The following is a 25,735-nucleotide window of genomic DNA, read 5'->3' on the forward strand; positions in this document are numbered from 1 at the left end:
CTAGCCCTGTGATCCTGGGAAAATGATTTATGTTCTGTGATCCTCAGTACTTTGTATATTTTCTATATTTTAGATGCAGTGTTATATCCTTCACATATTCTTTTATTCTTCACAAAATCCTTATTAGATGGGCACTACTATTAATAAATCAAATGACAAAAGTCACACCTCTTTAGTTATCAATCGTAGGTACTTGTATACACACACGCGCACACACACACACACACACACACACACACACACACACACACGGGAGGGATTTTTAGAGCAGTGGTTCTCAAAGCGTGTTTCCTGAGCAGACCAGAAGCATGAGCATCACCTGAAAAGTTGTCAGAAATTCAGATTCTCAGGTCTCACCTCAAACCTTTTGAATCAGAAGTTCTCTTGGTGGAGTTTGGCAATCTGTATTATTACAAATTTTTCCAGTGATTCCAGTGCACACTGAAGTTTGAGAAACGCTGCTTTGGAGGGCAGAAACAGTGCTTATTTTTGTACACACCACTAGAGGGTGCTACAGAATGCAAAGCAAAATAATACTGTACAGTATCTGTTTTCAGACACCCTGTATATAATCAGTCCCTTTTTACAGATTAAAAACTGATGTGTAGAGGTGTCAAATTATTTTTCTAGTGCACACAACAAGTATGGGAACCAGAATTTGAACATTATCGTCCTTGAGCCCAAGCCTTGAACAGTACTCTATTCAACTGTAGTAGCTTGTCTTTCTGGGCCTCAGATACCTTGTTCCCTGCTTTGGTGAATATTGACTTAAATGTCAAGAAGCAGACAGGAAAGCAAACCAAATAGATGGAAATATTTTGATAATTTTCATACCCTCTATCATCTCCATTCTATAATAGGAGATCACATAAGGGCTCATGAGCGTTTCCCTTCTTGCTTTTTAATTTACCAAATGTTCTCACTACTCTGCAGTTATCCTTTTTTAGTTTATGTCTCAATGTCTTTTATCTGTGATGGAGGAATCAGGATGGCGAGGAAACAAGGTTGTTGAAAACCTATTATGTGTCACATACTCTATAAAGCTCTATACCCATTAATCTCAACAATAGGCCTATAAATTAGGTGATGGTTATCATCATTTTGTAGATGATAAAAGTGAGTTATAGAGTATGTAATTATTTTTCTTTGGTCATATAACTTGTAAGTTGTGGAGCCTGGATAATTCCTTGTGCATCTGACCCTATTATGCTACTAAGCTTTCTCTTCTCGGCTTTAAATCTGGTTTAGTTACTTACTCATTAAGTGACTTTTAACAAGTTCTTTAACTTTTCTAAGCCTCAATATCACCAAATATTAAGTGAACAAATATTTCTACTTCATAATCTTAGATCTGCACTATCCAGTATAGCAGCCACTAGTCACATGTGGCTATTTAAATTTAAATTAAATAAAATTAAAAATTCAGTTCCTCAGTTGCACTAGCCCCATTTTGAGGGCTCAGTAGCTAGTTATGGTTAGTGGCTACCATATTAGACAGCACAGATGCAGAACAGTTCCATCATCTCAGAAATTTATAGTGGACAGTACTGATTTAGAGGACACAATGTATGTAAAAGGGCCTAGCATAGTACATGTCTCATGGCAGGTGCCCAAGAAAAGTGATTTTCTCTGCTCTTTCAGCATCAGAGCTAGGGGGTGTTCTGTTTTATTGACAGGGTCAGGAGAGGGGAGTAACTTATCCAAGGTACTATAACAAGAGATATGTCTAGCACTGGAACCCACTGACTCTTGCTCCAGCATTCTGTCTAGTAGACCCATCCTTATGCTTTACCGAGTGGGATTTCAAGGCCAAGGGTGTGAATAGTGTCAATTAACTTTGGAGTCAGCAGAAAAAGGCATAGGAACTGAATGCCACCTGTGTGCCAGGCAGCACTGTGCCCAGCTCTTTATATCTGTTATCTTAGTGAATCCTCACTGAAGCCCAGAGAAGTTAAACACTCACCCCAAGTTGCTCAGCAAGTAAATGGCAAAGCAAGGATTCACACTTCTGACTTTAAAGCCCAGGCTTTTCCCATTATGCCATGATACCTCCTCAAATGTGAATACTCCCGTCACCTCCGCTTACTAGTGAGATAAGGCCTCAGCAGATTCCTGATTCATAGTGGGTCTTCAAAAAATGTGAATTACTCTTGTTTTGGATTTGTAGCTGAACCACTGTCTTCACAATCTGTTTGAACTGGAAGAGAAAGATAGCTTAGGTCAATGTTTGGCTCCAAGGCTCAAGGCCAGAGACTATTTATGGTCCCAGCCTTCACAGGACATGCAATGGTTCCAAGAACCCAGTGTTGATTTTCAAGGCCACCATTAGCTCATACGATGCCTTTGTGCTAATTAGAAACATGTGCCACCTGGGGGCAGACAAATTGCAGAGACGTGTCCATTCCAGTGGAACAATGAGAAAAATGCTTTTCTTTCTCTGGGATGTTGCAACTTCACCATGGCAGTTGAAGAATGAATTTCAGTCCGGACTCATGCCCTCTTAGTTGGGCACCCTTGTGCAGGGTGCAGGGTGCAACCTACTCAACATTATCTGCTGGCCTTACTTGTCTTAATCCTGTGGCTAAGGCAGCCTTCCTAGGTGTGGAGGGTAGTGGTCAATCTGTTCTAGAAGGTGCAGGGAGACATCAGTGTCCTCCCGTGGCTTCTGGGTATAGGTGAAATTGGTCTATTCTGAGGTTAATTTGATATTTTAAAGATTTGGTTCTGACTAGCTTATTGGATGTTTTTTTTGTTTTTTGTTTTTTGTTTTTTGAGACAGAGTCTCGCTATGTTGCCCGGCTAGAGTGAGTGCCGTGGCGTCAGCCTAGCTCACAGCAACCTCAAACTCCTGGGCTTAAGCGATCCTATTGCCTCAGCCTCCCGAGTAGCTGGGACTACAGGCATGCGCCACCATGCCCGGCTAATTTTTTCTATATATATTTTTAGTTGGCCAGATAATTTCTTTCTATTTTTAGTAGAGACGGGGTCTCGCTCTTGCTCCGGCTGGTCTCGAACTCCTGACCTTGAGCGATCCACCCGCCTCGGTCTCCCAGAGTGCTAGGATTACAGGCGTGAGCCACCGTGCCTGGCCTGGATGTTTTTTAAAAGAATAGTTCATACCAGCCTGAGCAACAGCGAGACCCCGTCTCTACTAAAAATAGAAAGAAATTATCTGGCCAACTAAAAATATATATAGAAAAAATTAGCCGGGCATGGTGGCACATGTCTGTAGTCCCAGCTACTCGGGAGGCTGAGGCAGGAGGATTGCTTGAGCCCAGGAGTTTGAGGTTGCTGTGAGCTAGGCTGACGCCACGGCACTCACTCTAGCCCGGGCAACAGAGCGAGACTCTGTCTCAAAAATAAATAAATAAATAAATAAAAGAATAGTTCGTTAATGTAAAAGTTAAAAACAAAACCTAATATTTCAAGGTTAAGCAAAATGGTATTTAACTAGGATGTTTTTCTATCTATTTGTACCTGCCTCATTCCATAGGAATTTCATAAAAGCAGTCCAGTAATGTAGTCTGGATCAATCTGGTTTGCTAGCCTGTGGCACAGGGCAGAAGATGGAAATAGTCATGGGAAAGTTTTATCCTTTTAGGAGTATCTATTCTTTTCTAGTTCTTCCCTCCTCCTGTAATCACTCCCCCACCCCAACTGACCCATCCATTTGACAGAAAAGGATTACTTCCAATGAATGAAAACACTGAGAACCTGAACCTAATCAGGGATGTCCTTGGGTGACCTTGGGTTGCCAGACTTGAGTTGCACATTAATCACTTGTTTTTCCCTTCCTAGTTAATAGGTTACCATGCAATTTACCAAATTCGTGGTTTCTGAACCACAGACTTTACTTGGAATGATCGTGTAAAGTCATTCGTGTTACACATCAACCAACAGAGATAAGGACTGATTTCTACCAGTGTACACTGACCCCTATAAGCCAGGCTATTGCTTCAGGAGGCTGCCTTGAGCTGTTTTTCCAGAGTTGAGTTTGCTTATGCTTATAACCTCCGCCTACAGTCCCCATTTCACTGGCAATGATAAAAGCTATGCTTTTTAAAAACATCAGCTGTCATATTATTAAAAGAGGACAAGCCAGTAGTACTTAAAGTGCTGCATCTAAATTGCTGAAGCTTAACGCTGGGTACATGGAGGTTCATTATACTGTTTTTCCTACTTTTGTGTATTTTTGAAGGTTTCCATAATAAGACATTTTTTTAAAGACAAAAAAAAATGTTTTAAAGTACTGCATCAGTCCTGGGGAAGAGAACATATGTGGGTTTCTCTTTAGAAGGGTATTTATTACCCCAGGAGTTGGGTGGGCACACCCTTTAGTAGGGACGTACCTTGTAAAAATCTGAGGAGGAGGTATTTTAGATTGAAAAAGTCTCTTTGCCAGAAATTCTGACAAGGTCTCCTAGAAGGGGTATCTCCTCCTGCCTGCAGTCTCCCTCTACCAAACTCCACAAGATACCTTGCTGTAATGAGCCACTTAGTGAAAGAAATGTATCATATCCCTTGGGCATTTGAGAGTCAGAGGAGCTTGAAAGCCACAGAAACAGGCTTCAGCTAATTGGTGGAAACTGTTAGCCATCAGGCGGAGAAACACAGGCAAAGGGAATCTGGGGTAAAGAGACAGAACTAGGCGTGTAATGGGGTTGCGTTGTCACCCCAGGTGAGTGCTGGAGAGGGCAAAGCTGCTAAGGATGGTAACCAGGGAGCAGAATATGTGGCAGAGGCTTAGGACCTTAAGGGTATTCTTGGAAGGCTCTAGGGCCCATCTGATTTGCAGTTTTCAAAACAGTGAGAAAGCGCCCTGAAGCAAAGATCACACACACACATGCACACACTTTCAAGGACCTGGAACCTGACTGCTCAGCTTGGAAAGGCAGGTTCTACAAGGTACACATTGAAAACTGTTGCTTTTTTTGGTTGTGGTTTTTACTGTTTAACTAAGAAAATCAAGGTCTTTGTACACTGCTGGGAGTGAGCAGATATGGTTGGAGAGGTGGGGCAATGTATAGGATGTGGGGATTTCAGAGGGCATGTTTTTTCAAGGTCTTGAGGTTGAGATAAAATGATTTTGAAACAGGGGACAGAGAGGGGAGCAAGGACAGCTAAAAGGTACATAGCTGAGATTCACCCAGTTGCTCCCAGGCCAGAGTTGTGGGTGGGACATCAGTGAGACCCAGACGGGTACAGCCAGCTTTCAATAGAGCTGGTCTCTGAAACTTGGCTGAGAGGACAGAGGAAGATTGATGTTTGCTCCAGAGTGGGGCTGTCAGCTGTGCTCACCGCCTCACCATGCTCCCAGCTGTAAACAAAAGTCCTGGCCCTTCATGGCACTGCAGAGCAGTCCAGGCTGGCGTAAGTCTCTGAGGACAGCTAGACCATTTTCTCATCCTGGCTGACAACCAGAAGACAGAAGAAACAATAGAAGGTGGTTGTGGGGGCAGGATTGCAAGGGGGTGAGAAGCAGTGACCAGTGGGAAGAGCTGTCAATTTCAGATCTTAGGCCTTTGGATACAAGCACTTAGTAGAAATCGTATAGGGAAAGCAGACCCCTTTGTCAGCTTCACAGATAATAGTGAATTACTAAAGGAGGCCTGCAGGGACTCTAGTACCTCATTCATTCATTCATTCATTCATTCTTTCAATGAGTACCTTATGTGCCCATCACTGGGCTAGGTCCCCTGCCTGGGTGATGCCAAAGTAATAGAAGACATCTTGTAAATTTAAGGAGCTTACAAGGAGTTTGGAAATATATGTAAAATTAAGTAACAATACTAAATAGTATGTGTTTAAATGTTAAGTGACAAACAGACTAGGAGTTTGGAAGCAAGAGTAGTCATACACGTTGTGATCGGAGAAAATGGGATTTGAGAAGGCTATAGAAGGATTTGCATAGGAATAAAAAGTAGCAGGCATTCCAGGCTAGGACCAAATCAGTAAAAATGAGGCCTGCTTTGGCTAAAGAAGGTTAGTGTGCCGGAGCCTCTCTTCACTCCTCACCCTCTCGTGCTCCTCCGTGGCTAACCCAGCCTTCAAGACAGACTCATTTTAAATGTCACTTCTTCAGGGAGGACTTTGCTGATCTCCAGGACCAGGTTAAGTACTCTTGCTTTATGTTCCCATAGCACACATTACTTCCCCCTTTCTGAGACACCACCATTTTCACCTGATGACCTACTCTTGTCTCCCTACAATTTGTTCTTCACACTGCAGTGAGATTTTTTTTGTAAAATGCAAATCTGTTACATCACTTCCCTTTTTAAAACTCTCCTACCCCTAACACCTTCCTTCTCCTTTGCCTCCCTGGTCTTTCCTGCTTCTTTCCCTCTTACTTTTCCTTCTGGTCACATCTTAAAAGTCTCTGTCTAAGTTTGTCTCCCTCTGAGGGCAGGAGCTCTGTTTCCTCTTCACCATGTATCCTCTCTATTTAGCACAGTGTCTATTGTGGTAGGTACTCTAAAAAAATTTGTGAATGAATCCAAGGGAGATGAGATAATATTGGTAGGTGAAAGCCAGCCTGAAGGGTTGATCTTACACCTATGTGCAAAAGGAAATGTTCTCTCTCTCTGTGTTCCTCCCACTACTCCCTCCTCCAAAAACACAAGAAAACTTACTCATTGATCCTTTTAACCAGAGAGATTTGGCAGTATGGCCAAATGCACTTACTTCCACACATGCACTTGTTCATTGTACTGGCATTTGTTGCTCACCTCCATTGTTCTAAGCACTGTGCTCATACCTACAGAGGAAGGAGGCTTTCTTCATACCTTGATGGAGCTCACAAATTGAGTGAACCCCTTACACTGATCACTCACTGGGTAGCTTCAAATTTCTGGTGAAGGGCTTTGCCCTACCTAGGGCCAATGAAGGAGACTTTTCAAGGCACTAGAGCCAGCAAAGGACCTCAATCTCAGGAGTAGGCTCTCTGTAAAACTGGGGACTCAGTGAGACTCCAAGAATGGTTACTGATGCCAATTTACACTAGACTTTTACCCTTTCATAAGAAAGCTAAATGGTAGGGTAGCGAATGTTTGGGAGGGTGTTCAGGCAGTAGCCATTCTTTAACCTTATTAGGCTGGGATTAGTAAGGCACACAGGCCACCAAGACTCACCTCTTGAGTGTCCTGAGTCAAGCAGGATGGAGGAACTCAAGGAATGGCAGGAAAAGAAATGGGATTTTCCAATAAAAACAGAGGTTCTGCCCTGTACCTTGAGGGGGGCCGAAACAAGAATGTAGCTCCAAGAAACTTTCCCAAGACAATCAAAGCACACCTGCCCTCACCCTAGGTAGCCATTAATGGTAGGGGATGGGCTTTTAAATCTTAGATTTGGATCTCAGGTGCTTGGGAGGACAGCAAATGAAGATGTCAGAGAGGCAATACACACTCATCCCCTTCACACCCTCACCTCTGCCTCAAGGAAGGCTAAAGGGAAGAAATGGATACTATTTTGTAGCTGCAGTCCTAACTGGGTAACTCTTGGCTGAAGAATAACATCACACAAGGTATCTATAACACTTTAAAGATATTAATATATTTTAGGTTTGACCCTTTCTCCCTCCCTTGAATCCTTTATCCTGGACATGAATCTGCTACCATAATATTAGGGAGAGAGACTACATAAGTAGCAGATAGACACAAATGAGATTAATTTCCATGATTCATTGCTCTTCTCTGTTAGGTGGCCTTGGGTGAAGAAGGTTCACACACCTGGAATGTGAAATCTAAATGCGATGGGACAGGAAGGTTTAACTCCAAAATCCATGAAGTACATTTCATAGAAGAATAATGGTATATTAACAAGAAACCACATTATCTCCTTCCTTTAAGGACCAACCCAAAGCTCAGGCCAATCAAATGATGATAACAGGTTTTGTTTCTACTAGGAAAAGGCTAAAAGAAGTCTAAGGGATTCAAAAAGAAACCCTGGTGAAAGAAATTCTAAATTTCTAGAATTTGGAGCTTGGTTTGACCATTTCACACCTGTAACATTATCCTAACTGTTGCCAAGATTTGTGCTATCCCCTTTCTATGGGGACTATGGACATCATATTAATAATGTGGATATCAATCAACAGATGAGCAAGGCAGAGGTTAGGGGCTGAATGGTCATCACAGGAACAGTCTCCTCTGATGTAGATTACCTTTGGCCGTGAATTTGTTGCAGTCTACAAGTTAGAGCTGTCCCAGAAGTGAGCCTCTAAAGCAAATAAACGATGACACACTCTATTTTATTCTATCTTCTCACAGCTTCGACTAAGTTGAGAAAAAAGGGAGGTTTACACCTAGGGCCTGGGCTTTGCCCAGTCAAGCCCTCAGTATCCCCATGTTGTCTGATAGGCAGACCAGACTAAATGATGTGGGATGGCCCTTCCAGCTCTGTTGTGCCAGGTTCTAGAATTCTAAGACATGGTAACCTATTGACCCAGTTGTCTTATGGGAAATCCTATGAGTCATTAGTTTTCTAAAAGAGCCAACTGTTTGTTTCCCGGCATGAAAATGGTGGTGAGAGTTAAATACAGTCAAGATAGCAAATGTGTTGCTTGACCAGTGGTCCCAAGCATTCTTGCCCTTCTGATGGTCAGGGCTGTCTTTACAACAGTGATCCTCATTGCCTGAAGTTGTTAGGGATTAGCTTTAAACTGAGAACTGATAAGACAGAGGTCCTGAACCAAGCACTGTCAGCAAGTGTAAGGGGAGATAGTGGGACAAGTATTAAGGACTTCTGTAGGTTGATAACTTGAAGAGGGGCTAAGAGTCAGAAAGATGTGCATTTGTTAGATTCCTTTGTCATGACTGCCCTTTATTTCAGCCTATTCTCAAAAAACAAGGTCTTCCTATACCATTAGCCAAATATTAATAATACAAATGTAACACCCCTTGACCTATAAAATGCCTTACATTAATAGTTGTAGATGATGCAGTTTTGTTTTTAATTTTTTTTGAGACAGAGTCTTGCTATATTGCCCTGGCTAGGGTGCAGTGGCTCTGAAAGATCCAGTGTATAGTAACTATGTGGCCTTGAGTAAATCACTGAACCTTTCTGTGCTTTGGTTTTCACATCTGTTAAATGAAGGCAATAACTACCTAATTCACGGGGTTTTTGTGGGAATTAAATGAGATAATGCAGGTAAAATGCTTAACTCACTGCTTGGCACATAGTAAATGTTCAATAAAAATTGGCTCTGACATGAACAGACTACATCAACATAGTCTCTCTTCTACACCTGGGCTCAGGTGATCCTCCTGCCTCAGCTTGCTGGGTAGCTGGGACGACAGGTGTGAGCAACAATGCCCGGCTAAGTTTTCTGTATTTTGTAGAGACGGGGTCTCACTCTTGCTCAGGCTGGTCTTGAACTCCTGTGTTTTTCAAATTTTTTAAAGCAGCAGTAAACTCTCTTCTCATCCTCCCTCCCCACCCCAAATAAAATATTATGTTGGGCCGGATATGGTGGCTCACACTTATAATCCCAGTGCTTTGGGAAACTGAGGCAGAAGGATTGATTGAGGCCAGGAGTTCAAGACCAGTCTGGGCAACAAAGTGAGACCCTGTTTCTAGCAAAAAAAAAAAATATGGTGAAGCATATATATATAAACTGAAAGTGGAGTTACTCTGACTGAAAGGTTTGTATATGTGTGTGGGGTGGAGGGTGTGTGTGGCAGCTTGTTAAATCCCTTGCCCAATAGATAAGGCATTGTACTGTACTGAGAAATAGGAAACCTGCATTTTGGTTTTGTTGTGAGACTTGGGTAAGTCCCTTAACCTCTCTGAGCCTCATTTCCTCACCTTTTGCATGGATACATGGTTATTTTACCTCAGAGGTTTGCTTTGAGGATGAAATGACACTTAAGTGCTTTGAAAAGGAAAAAAAATACAAGGATGCTTATTACCTTGATAGTATGGTTCTTCAAGACACAACCCTTGCCAAGAAAGTGTAGTTGGTGAGAACTTGCACTACGATTGGGTGGTTAAAAAGTTTTTTTTGAACTACAGTGCTCATTACTTAAAAAAATATTATCTAGCATTTTATCATTTCATGCTGTGAGCTTGGCATGGGGAAGACAAAGATAAATACATTATAATCCTTGACCTCAAACTCATGTTTATGTGTGAGGGAAATAGACAAAATCTTAAAGGTACAAATATAGACCTATGTAGAAGCATTATCAGAGAAACTGAATCTGTCTGGATATTGGGGTGACAGGTTTGAGAATGCTTCACAGAAAATATGATGTCTGGTTAGAGTCTTGACAGATGAGTAGAAGTCCCTCAGGTGGTCAAGGGAAGGCATTTAAAGGCTAGGGAACAACATGTGCAAAGGCACAGAGCATTAGACAGGATGAGTTGCTGGGTTCAGGAATCTGTGGGTGGATCACATGGCCAAATCCAGGGTGCATTTAGGGGAGTGAGGGGAGTGATGAGAGAAGAGGCTGGGGCACTGGCACAGGCTGTTTCCTGAAACAATAGGGAGCTACTGAAGGATTCAAAGCAAGGGAGTGCCATAAATAGACTGTTTTAGAAAGGTCAGGGCCAGGTGCGGTGGCTCACGCCTGTAATCCTAGCACTGTGGGAGGCCGAGGTGGGTGGATTGTTTGAGCTCAGGAGTTCGAGACCAGCCTGAGCAACAGCGAGACCTCCGTCTCTACTAAAAATAGAAAGAAATTAGCTGGACAACTAAAAATATATATATATATATATATAAACTTAGCCGGGCATGGTGACGCATGCCTGTAATCCCAGCTACTCGGGAGGCTGAGGCAGGAGGATCGCTTGAGCCCAGGAGTTTGAGGTTGCTGTGAGCCAGGCTGACGCCACGGCACTCACTCTAGCCCGGGCAACAGAGAGAGACTCTGTCTCAAAAAAAAAAAGAAAAAAGAAAAGTTAAAAAAAAAAAACCAATTTGGTCAAAAATGACAATTTGGCTGGGCGTGGTGGCTCACGCTTGTAATCCTAGCACTTGGGAGGCTGAGGCGGGTGGATCGTTTGAGCTCAGGAGTTCGAGACCAGCCTGAGCAAGAGCGAGACACCGTCTCTACTAAAAATAGAAAGAAATTATATGGACAACTAAATATATATAGAAAAAATTAGCCAGGCATGGTGGCGCATGCCTGTAGTCCCAGCTACTCGGGAGGCTGAGACAGGAGGATCGCTTGAGCCCAGGAGTTTGAGGTTGCTGTGAGTTAGGCTGACGCCATGGCACTCACTCTAGCCCAGGCAACAGAGCGAGACTCTGTCTCAAAAAAAAAATTAATAAAAAAATTAATAGAAAGGTCAAATTGGCAATAGCGTGGAGGACAGGAAACCATACTGGAGTCACAGATTGAACCAAGATGAGGTCAGGGAGGATAGAGAAGTAGGAAGAGATTTCAGAATTATTTGAAAGGTCGACTCAATAGGACTTGGTGATTGATTTTATCTGAGGGCTGTGGAAGGTGTTGTCAAGGATGACTCCCAGGTTTCTGGTTTAGGTGACTCATCAAGATTGAGAAGATGAGTGGATGGGGTGTCAGAGAAAGTTAGGAGATTATGAGTTGTTTGGCTCTTGAGGTACTCATGGGATGGAGATGGAAACATGGGAATCATCAGCATATGGATTATCACAGCCATGGAACTAGCCGAGAACTGCCAAGCAGTAGGTATGCGATGAGAAGCGGAAGCCAGGGATGAAATCTTGGAGAATAAGAACACCAAGAAGCAATGTCCAGAGGGGCAAGAGAAATTAAGAGAATGACAGCCATGGGAGAAGAGAATTTCAAAGAAGGTGTGACAACTCTGACAAAGGTTCCAGAGAGGTCATGAAAGTTTAGGACGTTAAAGTGTTGACTTGATAGAGCAATTAAGAAGATAATGTGAGGAGCATGGCAAAAACACTTGAGGGGTGGGTAGGGAGAAGAAGGCAGATTACAGTGTGTTAGGGAGTAAATGGTAGAGGTGATTATGGGGAAATGACTAATAAGAACATTTCTTTTAAGAAACATGGTGGTGCATGGAAGGAGGGCAACAGGTCAATAGAGAGACATTCAACGTCAAATGGAGGGTAGTTTTTATTTTTATTTTGGATGGGAGAGACTCTCTTCTTCCTTCTTTTCTTCTTGTCCTCCTCCTCCTCCTCTTCCGCCTTACTCTTCTTCCCTCTCCTTCCTTTTCTTCCCTTCCCTCCTCCTATTTCTTCCTCTCTCTCTCTGAAAAAGCTGAGGCTCAAAGAGATTGAGTCATTTTCCATGTTTACATAGTTTGTAAGTATGTTTTATGCCAGCAGGAAGAACTCAGTACAAGTTGAGAAACTTAAAATATAAAAGAGAGGTGATTTTAGCTAGATCTTTTTTGTGAGTATAGGCTCAGCAAGATGAGACCCACAAGATGGAAATTCAAACTTCCAAACAGGCCCATGTGTTAGAAATTGGACAGGTGTAGAAGAGAGACTATGTTGATGTAGTCTGTTCATGTCAGAGCCAATTTTTATTGAACACTTACTATGTGCCAAGCACTGAGTTAAGCATTTTACCTGCATTATCTCATTTAATTCCCACAAAACCCCATGAATTAGGTACTGTTATTGCCTTCATTTAACAGATGTGAAAACCAAAGCACAGAAAGTTTCAGTGATTTACTCAAGGCCACATAGTTACTACACACTGGATCTTTCAGAGCCTTCACATGTCTGTTTAGAGGGGAAAACTGAGGCTGAGGGAGGTGAAGTCATTTTTCCAAGAGTCCATATCTAGTAAGTGCTGGAATTGTAGTTCAAACCCAGGCTCTGTCTGGTACCAAAGCCACCACACTGTTTTAATCACTACATTGTCATGAATGGAAGCTATTAAAATAGAGAATGTGTGTATATTTTTCTAGATCCAGCTCTGTAAGGCAAAATGTTCCCTGAATTTAGATGATGGTAAGAATTTGCCCTTATTCCAGGGAATTGATAGTGAGAGCATGTACTTCCTCGGTAATGCACCACACAGTATAATGCAACCAGGGTATTTGTAGAAAACCTCATGGTGAAAGCAGAGACTGAGAAAAACAGAGCTACTCAGGCAGGGTGACAATAGCTGAGTTCTCATGTGACTTCTTCAGGTGGCTCCATGACATCAGACTTACTTCATCATCCTTCCATGAAGAGAATGCTCTGTGATGGAGACAGCCCCTGGCTCAGATGCCCTTCTTTCTCCTTTTCTAAGATTTGCTAACAAGCTGTTTTGATGCCACCAGTCCAAATTTGTAGATTGTAAACGTTATCCCAGTTGTGGAGTGTGATGTAGCAAAGGGCATGAGACTGGGAAGAGCAGCTAAATTGCTACCCCTTTGGAGATAACTGGCCCTCCTGTGGGAACAATGTTTGGAGCAGGCAGAAACAGATGGCTGTACTGCCAAAATCCCCACTACTGTACTCACTTGTCACTGCCAGGGACAAATGATATCTGGTGATTGGCTTTTGAAAGATAGCTTGATACTAGTCTTCATATTTGGAGCATTATTAATGTTTAATCAGAACATTATCATTCTCAATCCATTGATGCAATTTACAAGGTTTTACTGTCTTCTTAACTTTGGTTCTGTTACATATAAAGACCAGCTAGCACGTGTGTGTGTGTGTGTGTGAACTCTATCTGATTTCATAAGATCTCTTCCAGGTCTATTTTTCTGTGATCAATAAGTTAACATTGGGGGGGAGGACAGCAAAAAAAAATAAGTTAACAGAAAGAGAATGAGCAGAAATGTGGTATACAATAAACCAAGTGGGAAGTCATGCTACCATTCTACATGCACATACTGAGTGTTGTTAGGTACCAGGAGCTGTGTGGACTAAAAAGATGCAGTTCTTGCCCTCAAAGAGCTTATTCTACATTTCTTTCATTGAGCAAATGATAATACTACCTGGATTCCTAATCCCTTGGTGGTTCTCATGCTTGGTTAGATTTGTCTTTCATCGACAGAGCAACCTAGGAAGGTCTTTAACCGTAACATAATGAAATCATATTTAAATTTTGATAGCCAGAAATGATGAGATAATAATAATAATAACTATAGCATTGATAGTAGCAAATGTTGGAGAGTAAATAGTAAAAGAGTGGAGAGAGACAAGTGGGGGCACATAGAAAGATTCTAAGGCGGTGTATGTTCTGGACAAAGTTGAGATATTTGTATGGCTCAGTTAAAAGAGAAAATAACTTCAAGAGTCAACATTTCAGCTAGAAGATTGCCCATTATTTGGTAATAGGTGAGGAAAAATACTTATGGGAGAAAGTTAAAGGAATAAATTTGATTCACTATCTTTGTTCCACATAGAAAGCTCTTTTTGCTTTGCCCGTGAATTCTGGGAGAGCAAGAGGCCCTGCTAGTGGACCGAGGAAAAAGAGGAAGGCAGACCACTGGCGTTCCAGAGAGCAGAGCAAACTGAAGGGAAGATAGAGGCACTGATAGCCTTAACAACAACTGAATAAATAAAGCCCTTTCTCTGGAAAAATATATGTATAAAATATTTAGCTGGCATTAAATATTAACGATGAATTAATGAAAACACCCGAAACACTTTATTTATGTAGGAACTTTTTCCCTTCCTTTTAAAAAAATGCTGTTTTAAGTCTCAAAATCACTTCAGATGTGATCCAGGCAGAAAGTAGTGTGGTCTCTGGAGGGTACTACAAGAATGATGATAAACGTAAGTGACCTCCAAGTGAGCCTCTTATATCACCTCCTGCCAATTCACTGTGGTAAGAAGGGTCCAAGCTCAAGAATTCCATACTTGAATGGATTGCTAGGTGTTAGATGCACCCAGCAGGACCCAGCATTTCCCCAAGCCCTTTACATAAGTGGGAAGGGTAAGGAAAATGAAAGCTATTTGCACCTGATTCTGACACCAATGCATCTCCGTTCTCTGCTTGGGGGCTCCTATGGGGAGAGATAGTACCTTCCACCTGGCATTGACTCTGAGTAGCTTTGTGAGTTCCTTTGGGCTATTATGTCGGTTGGTACTTTGGCTTCTTTGGCTCCCAGCACCAGCTGATGCCCTGATCTGAGTCCCAGTTGGGCAGGCTCTATTGCTCAGTGCTATAGCTGTCTCCAGGGCATTGTTCTTGAGACTTCCAACAGGGCAGATTTGTGCAGTTGGCCCATCTGGACAAGATCTATAACAAGTAGAGCTCTGTGCAATAAGCTCATCTCCATAGTCCACCCCCCGCTACCCCCGCCTTCGGGCTGCAGCAGCCTGACACCCCAGCCCCGCCATGGAGAGTATCAAAGAGATACTCTCTGCTCCTTTCAAAAGGGTATTGCTTGTGGTCTCTCATTGATTGGCACTACCTGGGCAGAAATGGGAAAACAGGGGCTCTCTGCCCTTCTCAATTCAATCTCCTCCCTTAAGCCTATTCTTTAGTTTTAGATCTTCTTAGCACCAGAGTGATAATATTGTCAATAAAAATAATTTCTGGCCCAGCTACCCTAATCAGCCCAGAATGCTCTCCTCAAAACCAAGAGACAGACAAGAGCAGTATCTCAGTGGACAGAAAAGAGCAGATAAACTCAATAGAAAAAAAGGAGAAAGAAACCCGAGCTCTTGGTTTGAATATAGGATTGGCTTTGAACATTGATTGGATTTATTGACTTTCAATTTGGAACACCATGTGGAGAGAGGAAGGGAGAAAGGGAGGGAGGAAGAGAAAGAGGCAGAGGGAGAGAGACAGAGAGATTGGACTTAATGTGGTTAATCATTCTAGCTCCAGAGAAAAGGAAAAGATGTCTAAGAGATCATTTGATCACCTCTTTCTTCTAGCTATTAGCCCAACACTTTAATCTCTCCTGTTTCAGTTCCTCACAGTTGGGTCACTGCAAAGGACTCAGTGTGTCAGACACATGCATCCTCATGTCCTAATGGTATGTCAGGCCTAAAATGGGCTTTTCCACACCAACCCTCTCTATTCTGACATTTCTGATAGCTTCAACTGACTGCTACACCTCTTAACTGCCCCTCACTGTGGAAGGAGAAGGGAAACAAGACAAGGGTGAAGAAACGACTCTGATTCACGGCTCTCTAACTTCTACAACTGCTACCCTGAGGTTGGTCAAGTCAGTGTTTGTCTGGGATAGGGGTCATCTATATGCCTACTTCCTCCCCAGGAACCTCGAAGCCCACTCTATCCTGAACAAGGTTGCATGACACCATTATTTGCTCAGGAAAAGGAGGTGAAGGAGCAAGTTGGAAATGAAGGATCTGGAAAAATAAAGAAACTCTGGAGAAAAAAAAGAAACAAATGAAAGCCCAGGCAACAAACAACTCTGAGGATAGTTTCTGTATTCTACTCTTCCTGGGTCCTACTACCTTGGATCTCCCTTTTCTTGAAAGTTTTCTAGAATCATCAAGTAAGTTTCTTTTTTTTTTTTTTTTTTTTTTTTTTTGAGACAGAGTGTCACTCTGTTGCCCTAGAGTGAGTGCCGTGGCATCAGCCTAACTCACAGCAACCTCAAACTCCTGGGCTTAAGCGATCCTACTGCCTCAGCCTCCCGAGTTGCTGGGAACTACAGGCATGCGCCACCATGCCCGGCTAATTTTTTTTCTATATATATATTTTTAGCTGTCCATATAGTTTCTTTCTATTTTTTAGTAGAGACGGGGTCTCGTTCTTGCTCAGGCTGGTCTCGAACTCCTGAGCTCACACAATCCGCCCGCCTCGGCCTCCCAAGTGCTAGGATTACAGGCTTGAGCCACCGCGCCCGGCCTCATCAAGTAAGTTTCTTAAAGAATAACCTTTTCTCTCTTTTTATACTCCCCAGCAGTCCAACAGACCTTGACACCACGCTAGTTAGTTAGGAATAGAATACATATTTCTGAGACCAGGAAGTTTAGGTGGATCTAGAAGGGTGGTCTTTCTGAGAGTCCAATGTTTCTGTCCCAATTCTGACAGTGTGGGGCTTCCCAGGAGACTTGAACTCCTCTCTGTTGGGTCACACAGCAATGCTCTAGGCCAGTGCAGCCCATGGCTGCTTCAACCCTGTCCAGAGGTGGGGAACCTGTGACTTTGCCTTCCTCTCACTGCAAGGAAACCTGCCTGGGTCACATAGGGCAGCACTTGCAGATAGAAAAGACTCCCTATTTGAGCCTACAGTAGGAGGGACAGAAAGGGCAGAGCAATGGCCAGGCTCTGGGTGGGAGTGGTGCAGATTAAGATGACAAATGCCAGAATCTAGTAGCAGTGGTTTGAATAGTCTCCACTGGAGTATTGGAAAACAGAGAGGCTCCAGCAAGGGCAGAAAGTCATCCTGGCCCCAGGAACATGGCCAAACCTCAGTCTCATGAGAAATGGGAGAGTATGGAGAAAATCTAGACTAGGGTAGACAAGCCGTCTTTGTAAGTACAGCCACCATTGGCACCATGCAGTATAGGCCCACGTAGCTTTGGGACTGGTAGTTGAAGTTCTGAGTTGGGAGATCAGGAAGGAAATGTTCAAGCCCCTGATGGAGTCTAAAGGAGGAGGAAAGCCACCCAGGAGGAAGCAGGAAGCCAGCAGCTGGACTCTATAGCCTCCACCCTATTCACAGTGCCTGGTGGATATCTTCTGACCGCAGCACTTTATAGACAACCCAGTAGAAGATATTGAAGATGAGGAAAGTGAAAGGGAAGACAGCCCGGGAGATGGTGTCAATTCTCTTGGCTCGGTCCACGTAGAGTTTCCTCATGGTTTCTCCCTCCCTTAGAAGAGGGGCTGGAGGTTGGGGGCTATAAATTCCAGAACCTTCCATTGGACCCCCATCCCTTGCCTGCAGGCAGTGGCCCAGGCCGTAGCCACGGAAATAGAAGCGACTTTCTCGGATAATATCTTCCTCCTGAAGGAAGAAAAGGCAGAATTTGAGGTCAAAGCTCTAAGGCAGAGGGACAGAGACCAGGCCACACATTAATATCTCATAGGTGATGCTATGCAGACAAGGTGGGTGGGCACACAGGCCCACTGTATGCTTTTTATGGCTACACAACTACTCATGAGATAGATGTATGCTAAGCAGCTATATGCGGTATGTATGGCATATGTTATGATTCCGTTTGCAGATAGGCCCCAAGCTGCCTTTGTAAAATGCGTAACATCACTCAGAGCCATCTAAAACCTAGTGAAGTGCCAGCCACTGTGAGAGGGACATTTTATTTTTATTTATTTATTTATTTATTTTGAGACAGAGTCTCGCTTTGTTGCCCAGGCTAGAATGAGTGCAGTGGCATCAGCCTAGCTCACAGCAACCCTCAGACTCCTCGGCTTAAGCGATCCTCCTGCCTCAGCCTCCCAAGTAGCTGGGACTACAGGCATGCGCCACCATGCCCAGCTAATTTTTTTTTTCTATATATATTTTTTAGCTGTCCATATAATTTCTTTCTATTTTTAGTAGAGATGGGGTCTCGCTCTTGCTCAGGCTGGTCTCGAACTCCTGACCTCGAGCAATCCACCCGCCTCAGCCTCCTAGAGTGCTAGGATTACAGGCGTGAGCCACTGCGCCTGGCCTGAGAGGGACATTTTAATGTCAAGTTATCTCTGACTGGTAATAAACAGAACAACAAAACCATTAGCCAGTGAAGCTGAGATATTTAAACTTAGTGCACTTGACTTTAATGACTTTCAAAAGCTTGGAATTAGTTCTTCTATATAGTATCTTTTTAAAAAGTTATCTCAACTTAAAGCTGAAAATTCCAAAAGTTTAAAATAACCTCATGGGTTGTCTAAATTAGGGTAGGGCTGCCCACTCTATTGCAGCTATGTGTGCTTCTCTGTAAATTTGAAATAGGGGTCGGTACATCCAGGGTAACATTTATTACCCAATGCATATTCCATTCATAGACAATGCATGCCTTTTGATAAACACATTAACACAGAAGATGTCAACTTTTTTTTTTTTGAGACAGAGTCTCACTCTGTTGCCCAGGCTAGAGTGCCATGGCATCAGCCTAGCTCACAGCAACCTCAAACTCCTGGGCTCGAGCAATCCTCCTGCCTCAGCCTCCCGAGTAGCTGGGACTACAGGCATGCGCCACCATGCCTGGCTAACTTTTTTCTATATACTTTTAGTTGTGCGGTTAATTTCTTTCTATTTTTTAGTAGAGATGGGGTCTTGCTCTTGCTCAGACTCGTCTCGAACTTCTGACCTCGAGTGATCCTCCCACCTCGGCCTCCCAGAGTGCTAGGATTACAGGCGTGAGGCCGTGCCCAGCCAAGGTAAACTTTATATAAGCACTAAGTAATGGGGCAGAATGCAGAAAGGCCATTTATCCAATAATCAGCTGACAACCTTAAGTAGCTATGACACAGCTGGGAGCCAGGAAGTAAGGACAGAAAGAGAGAGATAAAAGATAGAGATGGAAACAGAGAGGGAAATAGAGGTAGAGAGAGAGAGGGAGAGAGAGAGTGAGTCAAAGCCCCTGAGTGTTCAATAGTGAGAGCTTTACTTATATATGAGACCCTCAGGCTCCCACTCATAGCCTATTTACTCTTATTTTACATATGACCCAAACAAACCTAATTTTATTTACTTCTAAAGGACAGAGTTGAGAAACACTTCCTTTAAAGATGGTTATTATTTTAAAAAGCATTGATAGTTTTGGAGTAAAAGCTTCAGCTGTCTAAGAAATCACCTGAAGTGCAGTGGCCCCTTCTAGGATGATGCCAGGTACCATCTCAGTTTGCCCAGGACTGAGGGGGCTCCTGAGACTCTCACTGCTAAAACTGGGGGAGTCCAAGGCAAATCAGGAAAAGTTGGTCACCCTACAGCTACCTGAGACATTTACTATAAGTTATAAGAACAAGATATGTATATATTGTATGGGTATAACATATATATATATAATGTGGAGAAAGTAGGTTTTAAACACTCTGTGCAGTTAGAGGAACATCATACGGTCTTTATAATGGGACCTCTGCAGCCATGATAACACATCGAAAAGTGGCTTCACAGATGAGACATTGGTGTGCTGGGTCCCAGTAACCCTTGATTATGACATCACCAGAAGCTGTCCTGTCATTACACAGGCAGGCCAGTTACTGGATGTCGGGCGCAGGCATGCTCAGGCCGGAGATTCGCCAACAGATCCCATCTTTTTGCTGTGCTGCCTGTGGACTCATAGTATAAACTTGGGAAACGGCATCGGGCTTGGTCACTGCCATCTCCCCAGTGCCTAGCACCGCGCCTGGAAACTAACAGGCACTCAGTAGATACCTGCCGAATGAATAAAGGGACTGATAAACCACATGCTTCAGAATATAGGGAAAGGAATGGCTTTTTGCTCTTGTGAAGCCAGTATGCTATCAGGGTCTCAAACTTAAGATCCAACTCAGAAGAGAATCTTACTGTTACAAAGTACTTGGCAGGAAAAACACTTCTCCTTGCCCCACCCTGCACAGTGGCCTGATGCCCTTTAGCCTATAGAAAAGCAGTGGTACTTTCAGCACAGGAAAGAATGTCTCTAAATCTGCCCGCCAGAGAGCTTTCCTGCCCAACCCTTGATTCTGTCAAGAGTCTTTGTGGAGAGAGTTGTACCTGTGTGGGCCAGAAGCAGTTCACTGCTGTGGTCACACTTTGGGTTGTTGTAGTGGGGCAGCATTAGCTGTCTGCTCAAAGTTATTTCCATAGCCTTATTCACCAGAGGGCTTGGCTCACCTCGCGTGTATTCTCTAATCCATTTTCACACTATTCTATCAGCAGAGGTTGTGGCGGACCCATTTTAGAGATGAAGAACCAGAGACAAACAAAATATCTCACAAGGAATTGAGAAATGAGGGGGGTAAGTAAAAGGATTTTCTCCCTTGCTGTCCAGTTCAGGGTCCCTCAGGCCACCCTGTTCCCCACTGTTCACCCTGATCCCCTCAGCAGCCCAGCTAGAGGACATAAGCACGGAATGTTTGCCAAAAATCTCTGAAGGAGAAAGTTGGATCCAACTGCTACTCCTGTTTCTATAAATTCAATTATTTTCCCTTTTCTCCAAATCACAGTAAATCTAGAGGTAATTTTTGGGAAATATTTAATATTTTTCAGGCTGGAAAAAAGCCATTTTGCATGGGAGAGAAAATATGGCTAACAGAGTAAGCTGCTCTAGGCTCTTTTTGGTTTTAACATATTGTACCTCTTGTAGTTGAGGAATAGAAGATGGGTGGCCTGAAATCCAAGGGTAGGTGGTCCTGCATTTGAATATTATCTATTTAGGCCAAATTCTGAGGGGTATCTGTGTGGGCTGGGGAGGGATAATGGAACCTTAAATGCCACTTTGTGGCTTCTATGGCTGTTGAAATAGAGCTTTTTTGTGTGCCTGTTTATAAGGGAGAAGGGCTGAGAAGCTGGAGAGAGTAGATATTCCAAAAGCAAGCTGGGGAGAGAAGGCACAGTGTAGGAGGTAAGGTGTGGAGATGGGAAAGAGTGATATCCATTAAAGTGAGAGAGGCTGGAAGAAAAGAGATTGGAGAATGGCAAATGGAAGAGGGTGCTAAAGGATGCAGAGAGGTGACCAGGGTTCTGGGACCAAGCCTCTGAGAGGATTGGGCAGTATTTTGAAATTTCTTCCAGTTCTCAAGTTATTCTATTGATCATGGCAGGGCTTTCACTCGTTCAGTTTGAGAGGGAGCCCTTGCCAATCAGCCTGCAAAAGTTGGTAGCCTGGGTTATGCCGTTGCTGTGGCCAGAGCCTGGTGCTAAGGCCTGCTAAGGTGATGAAAAAGAGAGCTTCCCCCTTCCCTTGGGAGGCTTATGGACTAGCTGGGAAGACAAAGTAGGAGTAGACTGAAAAAATTAAACCGCTTTAGACAGTGACATGGAAGGAGACCACCGTGCCATGGAGATGGGTGGTTGAGGAGAGATTAGAGAAGAAAAGGATTAAGCCTGGAGCTGGGTCAACAGCTGGCTGAGTCCTAGAACATTCCTAATTTGCTCTTGGCTAAGGGTTCTCCGAAAATCTTACAGATTCCCCTCCCTCCTCCGACAGGGCTCCTCTCAGACAGAGGACTTCTGCTTCTCTACCTGGAACAGGAAGGCCCAGAGAGAGGTTCTAGAAATGAATTAACTCTCTGTCAACTTTTTCAGCCTACTTAGTGCCTCGAGGATTCCTGCTATAGGCAATGGGATGGCAATGGCTTTAGAAGACTTGAAAAAGGGACATGATTAATGGCACAGGTTTGATTTTCAGGTTTTATTCACATTTATAATGAGCCTCAGCCCACTTTCAGGCAGGCTTCAGGGTCCTCAGCAGGGAGGGCCCAGGCTGCTGTCATAACTCTGTAATAATTGAGCCCTGGCTATGACACGCTCCATTATGAGCTCACGAGCAATGTATATATGAGCAGGAGGGGACAGGCTGTGGGCAGTTGGGAGTTGGAGGGGCGCAGGGAAGGAGGTGGGACTAGTGTCAACCTGGAGTAGCTCTACAGTAACTCTGGCAGCCTTTTGTTGCTGGGACATCCACACAGGCAATTTAGCCAGCAAAAGGACTCTGGATTTGTTGGCAGCCTGCTCTTCGTTTCCAAGGTAGGCATTGAGAAGGCATCAAGATAGAAACCCCTATAAAGATAGGAGTTTGGTACCTGTAGGCAGATCTGACACAGCCAAAGAGGGGATGGGGACAGTTAGCTTAGAAAATGGAGCATCATCTTTTCTTGCCCTTCTGCCAGTTCTCTCTATTTTTTTTCTAACCTGCCATATGGGACAGGAAAGGCTTTTAGGTCTCATAAAGAATGAGTCCTACTCAAGGAGATGCAGTTGTGGATCAATCCACTAGAGGGCATGTCTCCCAGGGGCCAATGGAAGGACTAAAGTGAGGCAAGAATTGATAAATTCAGACAAACCCCTAAATGAGACAGGAGCCCTGCCCTCAGCAGAAAGGGACCTTAGTGAGCCACATGAAACCACGGAGGTGATTTGTGAGATATTTTTAGTGCGGACATATGGTAGGGGTGCCCCGGAGCAGTTGAGGTGGGAGGTGGAGTGTTAGGAAAAGTCCTTGTGCTGGTGTGGCCCAGACAGCCTAGAGCCAGGATTTTAACAGTGGGTTAAGATCATTGTTTCCTATGCACCCAGAGGTCATTATGTGTTTGTCCCTTTGGTTTTAGAGTGCTGAGATTAGGCAGCAAACATGGAGTCAGAGCTCAAGATAAACCAGAACTCTGTCTGGTGATTAAGCAACCAATAGGTAGCTCAGCAAAAGCTTTCAGCTTTGCTCATAATTGGACACCTGCTTCTGTGAGGGTGGCACAGGCACCTCGGTTGTCATGACAACTTACCTAGCACCTATTGTCTGGGCAGTTGGGGGATAAACTGCCTCTGTTGTCATGACGACAAGATTCCTCTTATGTTTCCCCAGGTGATCACTGTACTGTAGAAGAAATGCGGTTAACAGACAAGAGTGAGGGAGAACAACAGCTCAAACCCAACAACTCTGATGCGCCCAATGAAGATCAAAGAGAAGAAGTCCAACAGCAAGAAGAGGCAAGTATTGGTTTTTCAATTCCAGCTTAGTTATGGGGACCCTCTTGTATTGCTCACCTAAAAAGGCACCAATGCCTGCCTGACTCTTGAATTCTTAACCACCAATTAGTGTATGACAACCTGGGGTAAGGGCAGAGCTAGGAGTAACCATCACTACTTCCCAAAGCAATCTCACATTGGCTAACTTGATAAGGTTCTAATGCTAGCTAACATTTTCAGTGCTTATTCTGTGCTGGGCACTGTGCCCATGCTGTTAATCAATCACTACTATATGGTTCACAGGGATTAATGTCCCATTGGACAGATAAGGAAACAGAATTAAAGAGGTTCAAGTCTTAGCTTAACTGTGACCAGCCTGGGAATAGAATCCAGGGCTCACGATTGCCTGCCTAGTCCTTGAACTGCTAGGTTGGGTCTTGGTTTATGGGGGGAGTAGTAGGGAGGAAGGAGTCCAAAGAAGAAAGGCAGTGGGCCCCTCCCTAGTTTTACTTACCATGCGTTGGCGCCTCTGCCTTCTTCGAAGTCTTATGAATTCCTTATGCTGACGAGAGACAAAATTGACTGCAGCGTACTCCAGTAGGGCAGCGAACACAAAGAGCAGGCACACAGCCATCCAGATGTCAATTGCCTTCACGTACGACACCTACAACATCCACCAATGGAAGAGTCAACCTTCTCGGAGTCCTTCCATGGCCTATGCAGTGGATTTCCAGCCCGTATCAACTGCCTGATGTTCTTCAGTTTTATCCTGAATTTCTTCTGGTTTTTAAAGAGTCTTTCCACGATACATCCCACTGTCTGAAGATCCATGTCAAAGAGATCGTGCTACCTATCCTCCTCCACCTCTCTGCGCTCTCCTCCTTCTACTTCTACCTGCCTGTCCTTCCCCTACTTCTCTTCCTCTATTTCTTTACTCGTTTTGTGATTCTGCTTCTGATTATTCTTTTCATTCTTATCTTCTCTTAATTCCTTTCCTTCAATAAACAGCAATGAACATGAACACTGTGTTTGTTTGCCCTCTGTTATCTCCTGGGATCCTCACAGCCACGGTGCTAATTGGTCAGGGTCCATGATTCCCAGGTGACACACGTGAAGATGCTTAAGGCCCAGAGAGAGTCTTAGCCAAGATTACCCAGTGAGAAGGTAGCACTAAGACTTGAGGGTCCTGGGCTTTCGATTCAGGGGCATTGCCAAAGCTTATAGTTTGACAGACTAGGAGCTCCTTCCTTTCCCTCTTCCACCCCTGTTCTTCCCTTGACCCTGTGGTTTTTCCTGCTGTTCTTTGCAAGAGGCATGGCTGAAGAATTGAGCTTAGGAGTGAGCTGACTCCTTTCTCAGCCTGGAAAGGAGAACAGGGCAGGGATTCCAAGGGCGCACCACCTACCCCCTGTAAGGATGCTTTGCAAATTGCAAGGCGCTGTTCGCACCCACCTAACCGGCGCCTAGTGCTCTCCTCTCACTACCTGCCTTGGCAGCCTCTAAGCACTTTTTTTTTTTTTATCTCACTTCCCTTGTAAAGGTTGAACACTGCCCTCTCCTGGAACAGGGTTGCAGCTAGGTGGGGCCAGGAAGGGGGACAGCGCTTGAGTTTAAAAGACCTTTTCACCTCCTCAGCCAGATTGCCTCCCTACATAGTTTTGAGCTGCTGAGCTCACCCCATAGCACTCCCCAGCAGGAGGATTTAAGACAGGCCACTTATTTCATTAGCCTCTGCTATGTTGGGCAATGAAGTTGCTGCAGCCTTCAGGTAAGGAGCAGGCTTCACTGGTTAAACCCTCGACCTCAGTGGTTTTTAACTGGAGACAACTCTGCCCACCCCAGGGGCATTTGGCAATGTTTAGAGACATTTTTGGTGGCACAATTTTGGACTGGTGGTGGCTACTGGCATCTAATGGATAGAGGCCAGGTATGCTGCCAAATATCCTACAGTGTACAGCCCCTTGCCTGACCCCTAATACACACACACACACACACACACACACACACACACACAACAAAACAAAAAACAAAGAATTATATGGCCCTAAATGACAACAGGACTAAGGGTGAGAAAACCACTTTACTTCTTTTAGGGCAATGTCATTGAGATGGTGGCTGTGGATTACTAGGCCACCCTGATTAAGCATCCTTTGGTGTCTCCACTTTGCCACTTAGTAAGAAGGCATCCTATTTCATTCACCATCCCTTAGTCCCATTGTGCCCCAGGGATGTCAAATACTTCCTATGAAAATCAATAATGAGTTAATGACAAGGGAGGGCCATGAAGGTGCTTTGGGCCATC

The 25,735-nt window shown here is 44.0% G+C and overlaps 1 protein-coding gene across 5 annotated transcripts in view; it reads left to right on the forward strand.

Annotated features, from left to right (window-relative positions):
* TMEM31 (transmembrane protein 31) overlaps positions 1 to 24,454 on the forward strand; it is a 25,835-nt gene extending 1,381 nt beyond the window's left edge. Inside the window, exons 1-5 of one of the 5 annotated variants that reach the window (XM_045538294.1) lie at positions 19,171 to 19,205; positions 20,686 to 20,767; positions 22,057 to 22,146; positions 23,330 to 23,454; positions 24,022 to 24,454. In XM_045538294.1, coding sequence (XP_045394250.1) covers positions 22,131 to 22,146; positions 23,330 to 23,454; positions 24,022 to 24,420 — 540 coding nt within the window. In that variant the 5' untranslated portion in view covers positions 19,171 to 19,205; positions 20,686 to 20,767; positions 22,057 to 22,130 and the 3' untranslated portion in view covers positions 24,421 to 24,454. Of the gene's footprint in view, positions 1 to 19,170; positions 19,206 to 20,685; positions 20,768 to 22,056; positions 22,147 to 23,329; positions 23,455 to 24,021 lie in introns of those variants that run through there. The other 4 variants (XM_045538295.1, XM_045538296.1, XM_045538298.1 and 1 more) reach the window with 4 other exon arrangements.
* The last annotated feature ends 1,281 nt before the right edge of the window (positions 24,455 to 25,735 follow it).

This window comes from Lemur catta, chromosome X (genome assembly GCF_020740605.2).
Source record: "Lemur catta isolate mLemCat1 chromosome X, mLemCat1.pri, whole genome shotgun sequence".
Lineage (NCBI taxonomy): Eukaryota > Metazoa > Chordata > Mammalia > Primates > Lemuridae > Lemur > Lemur catta.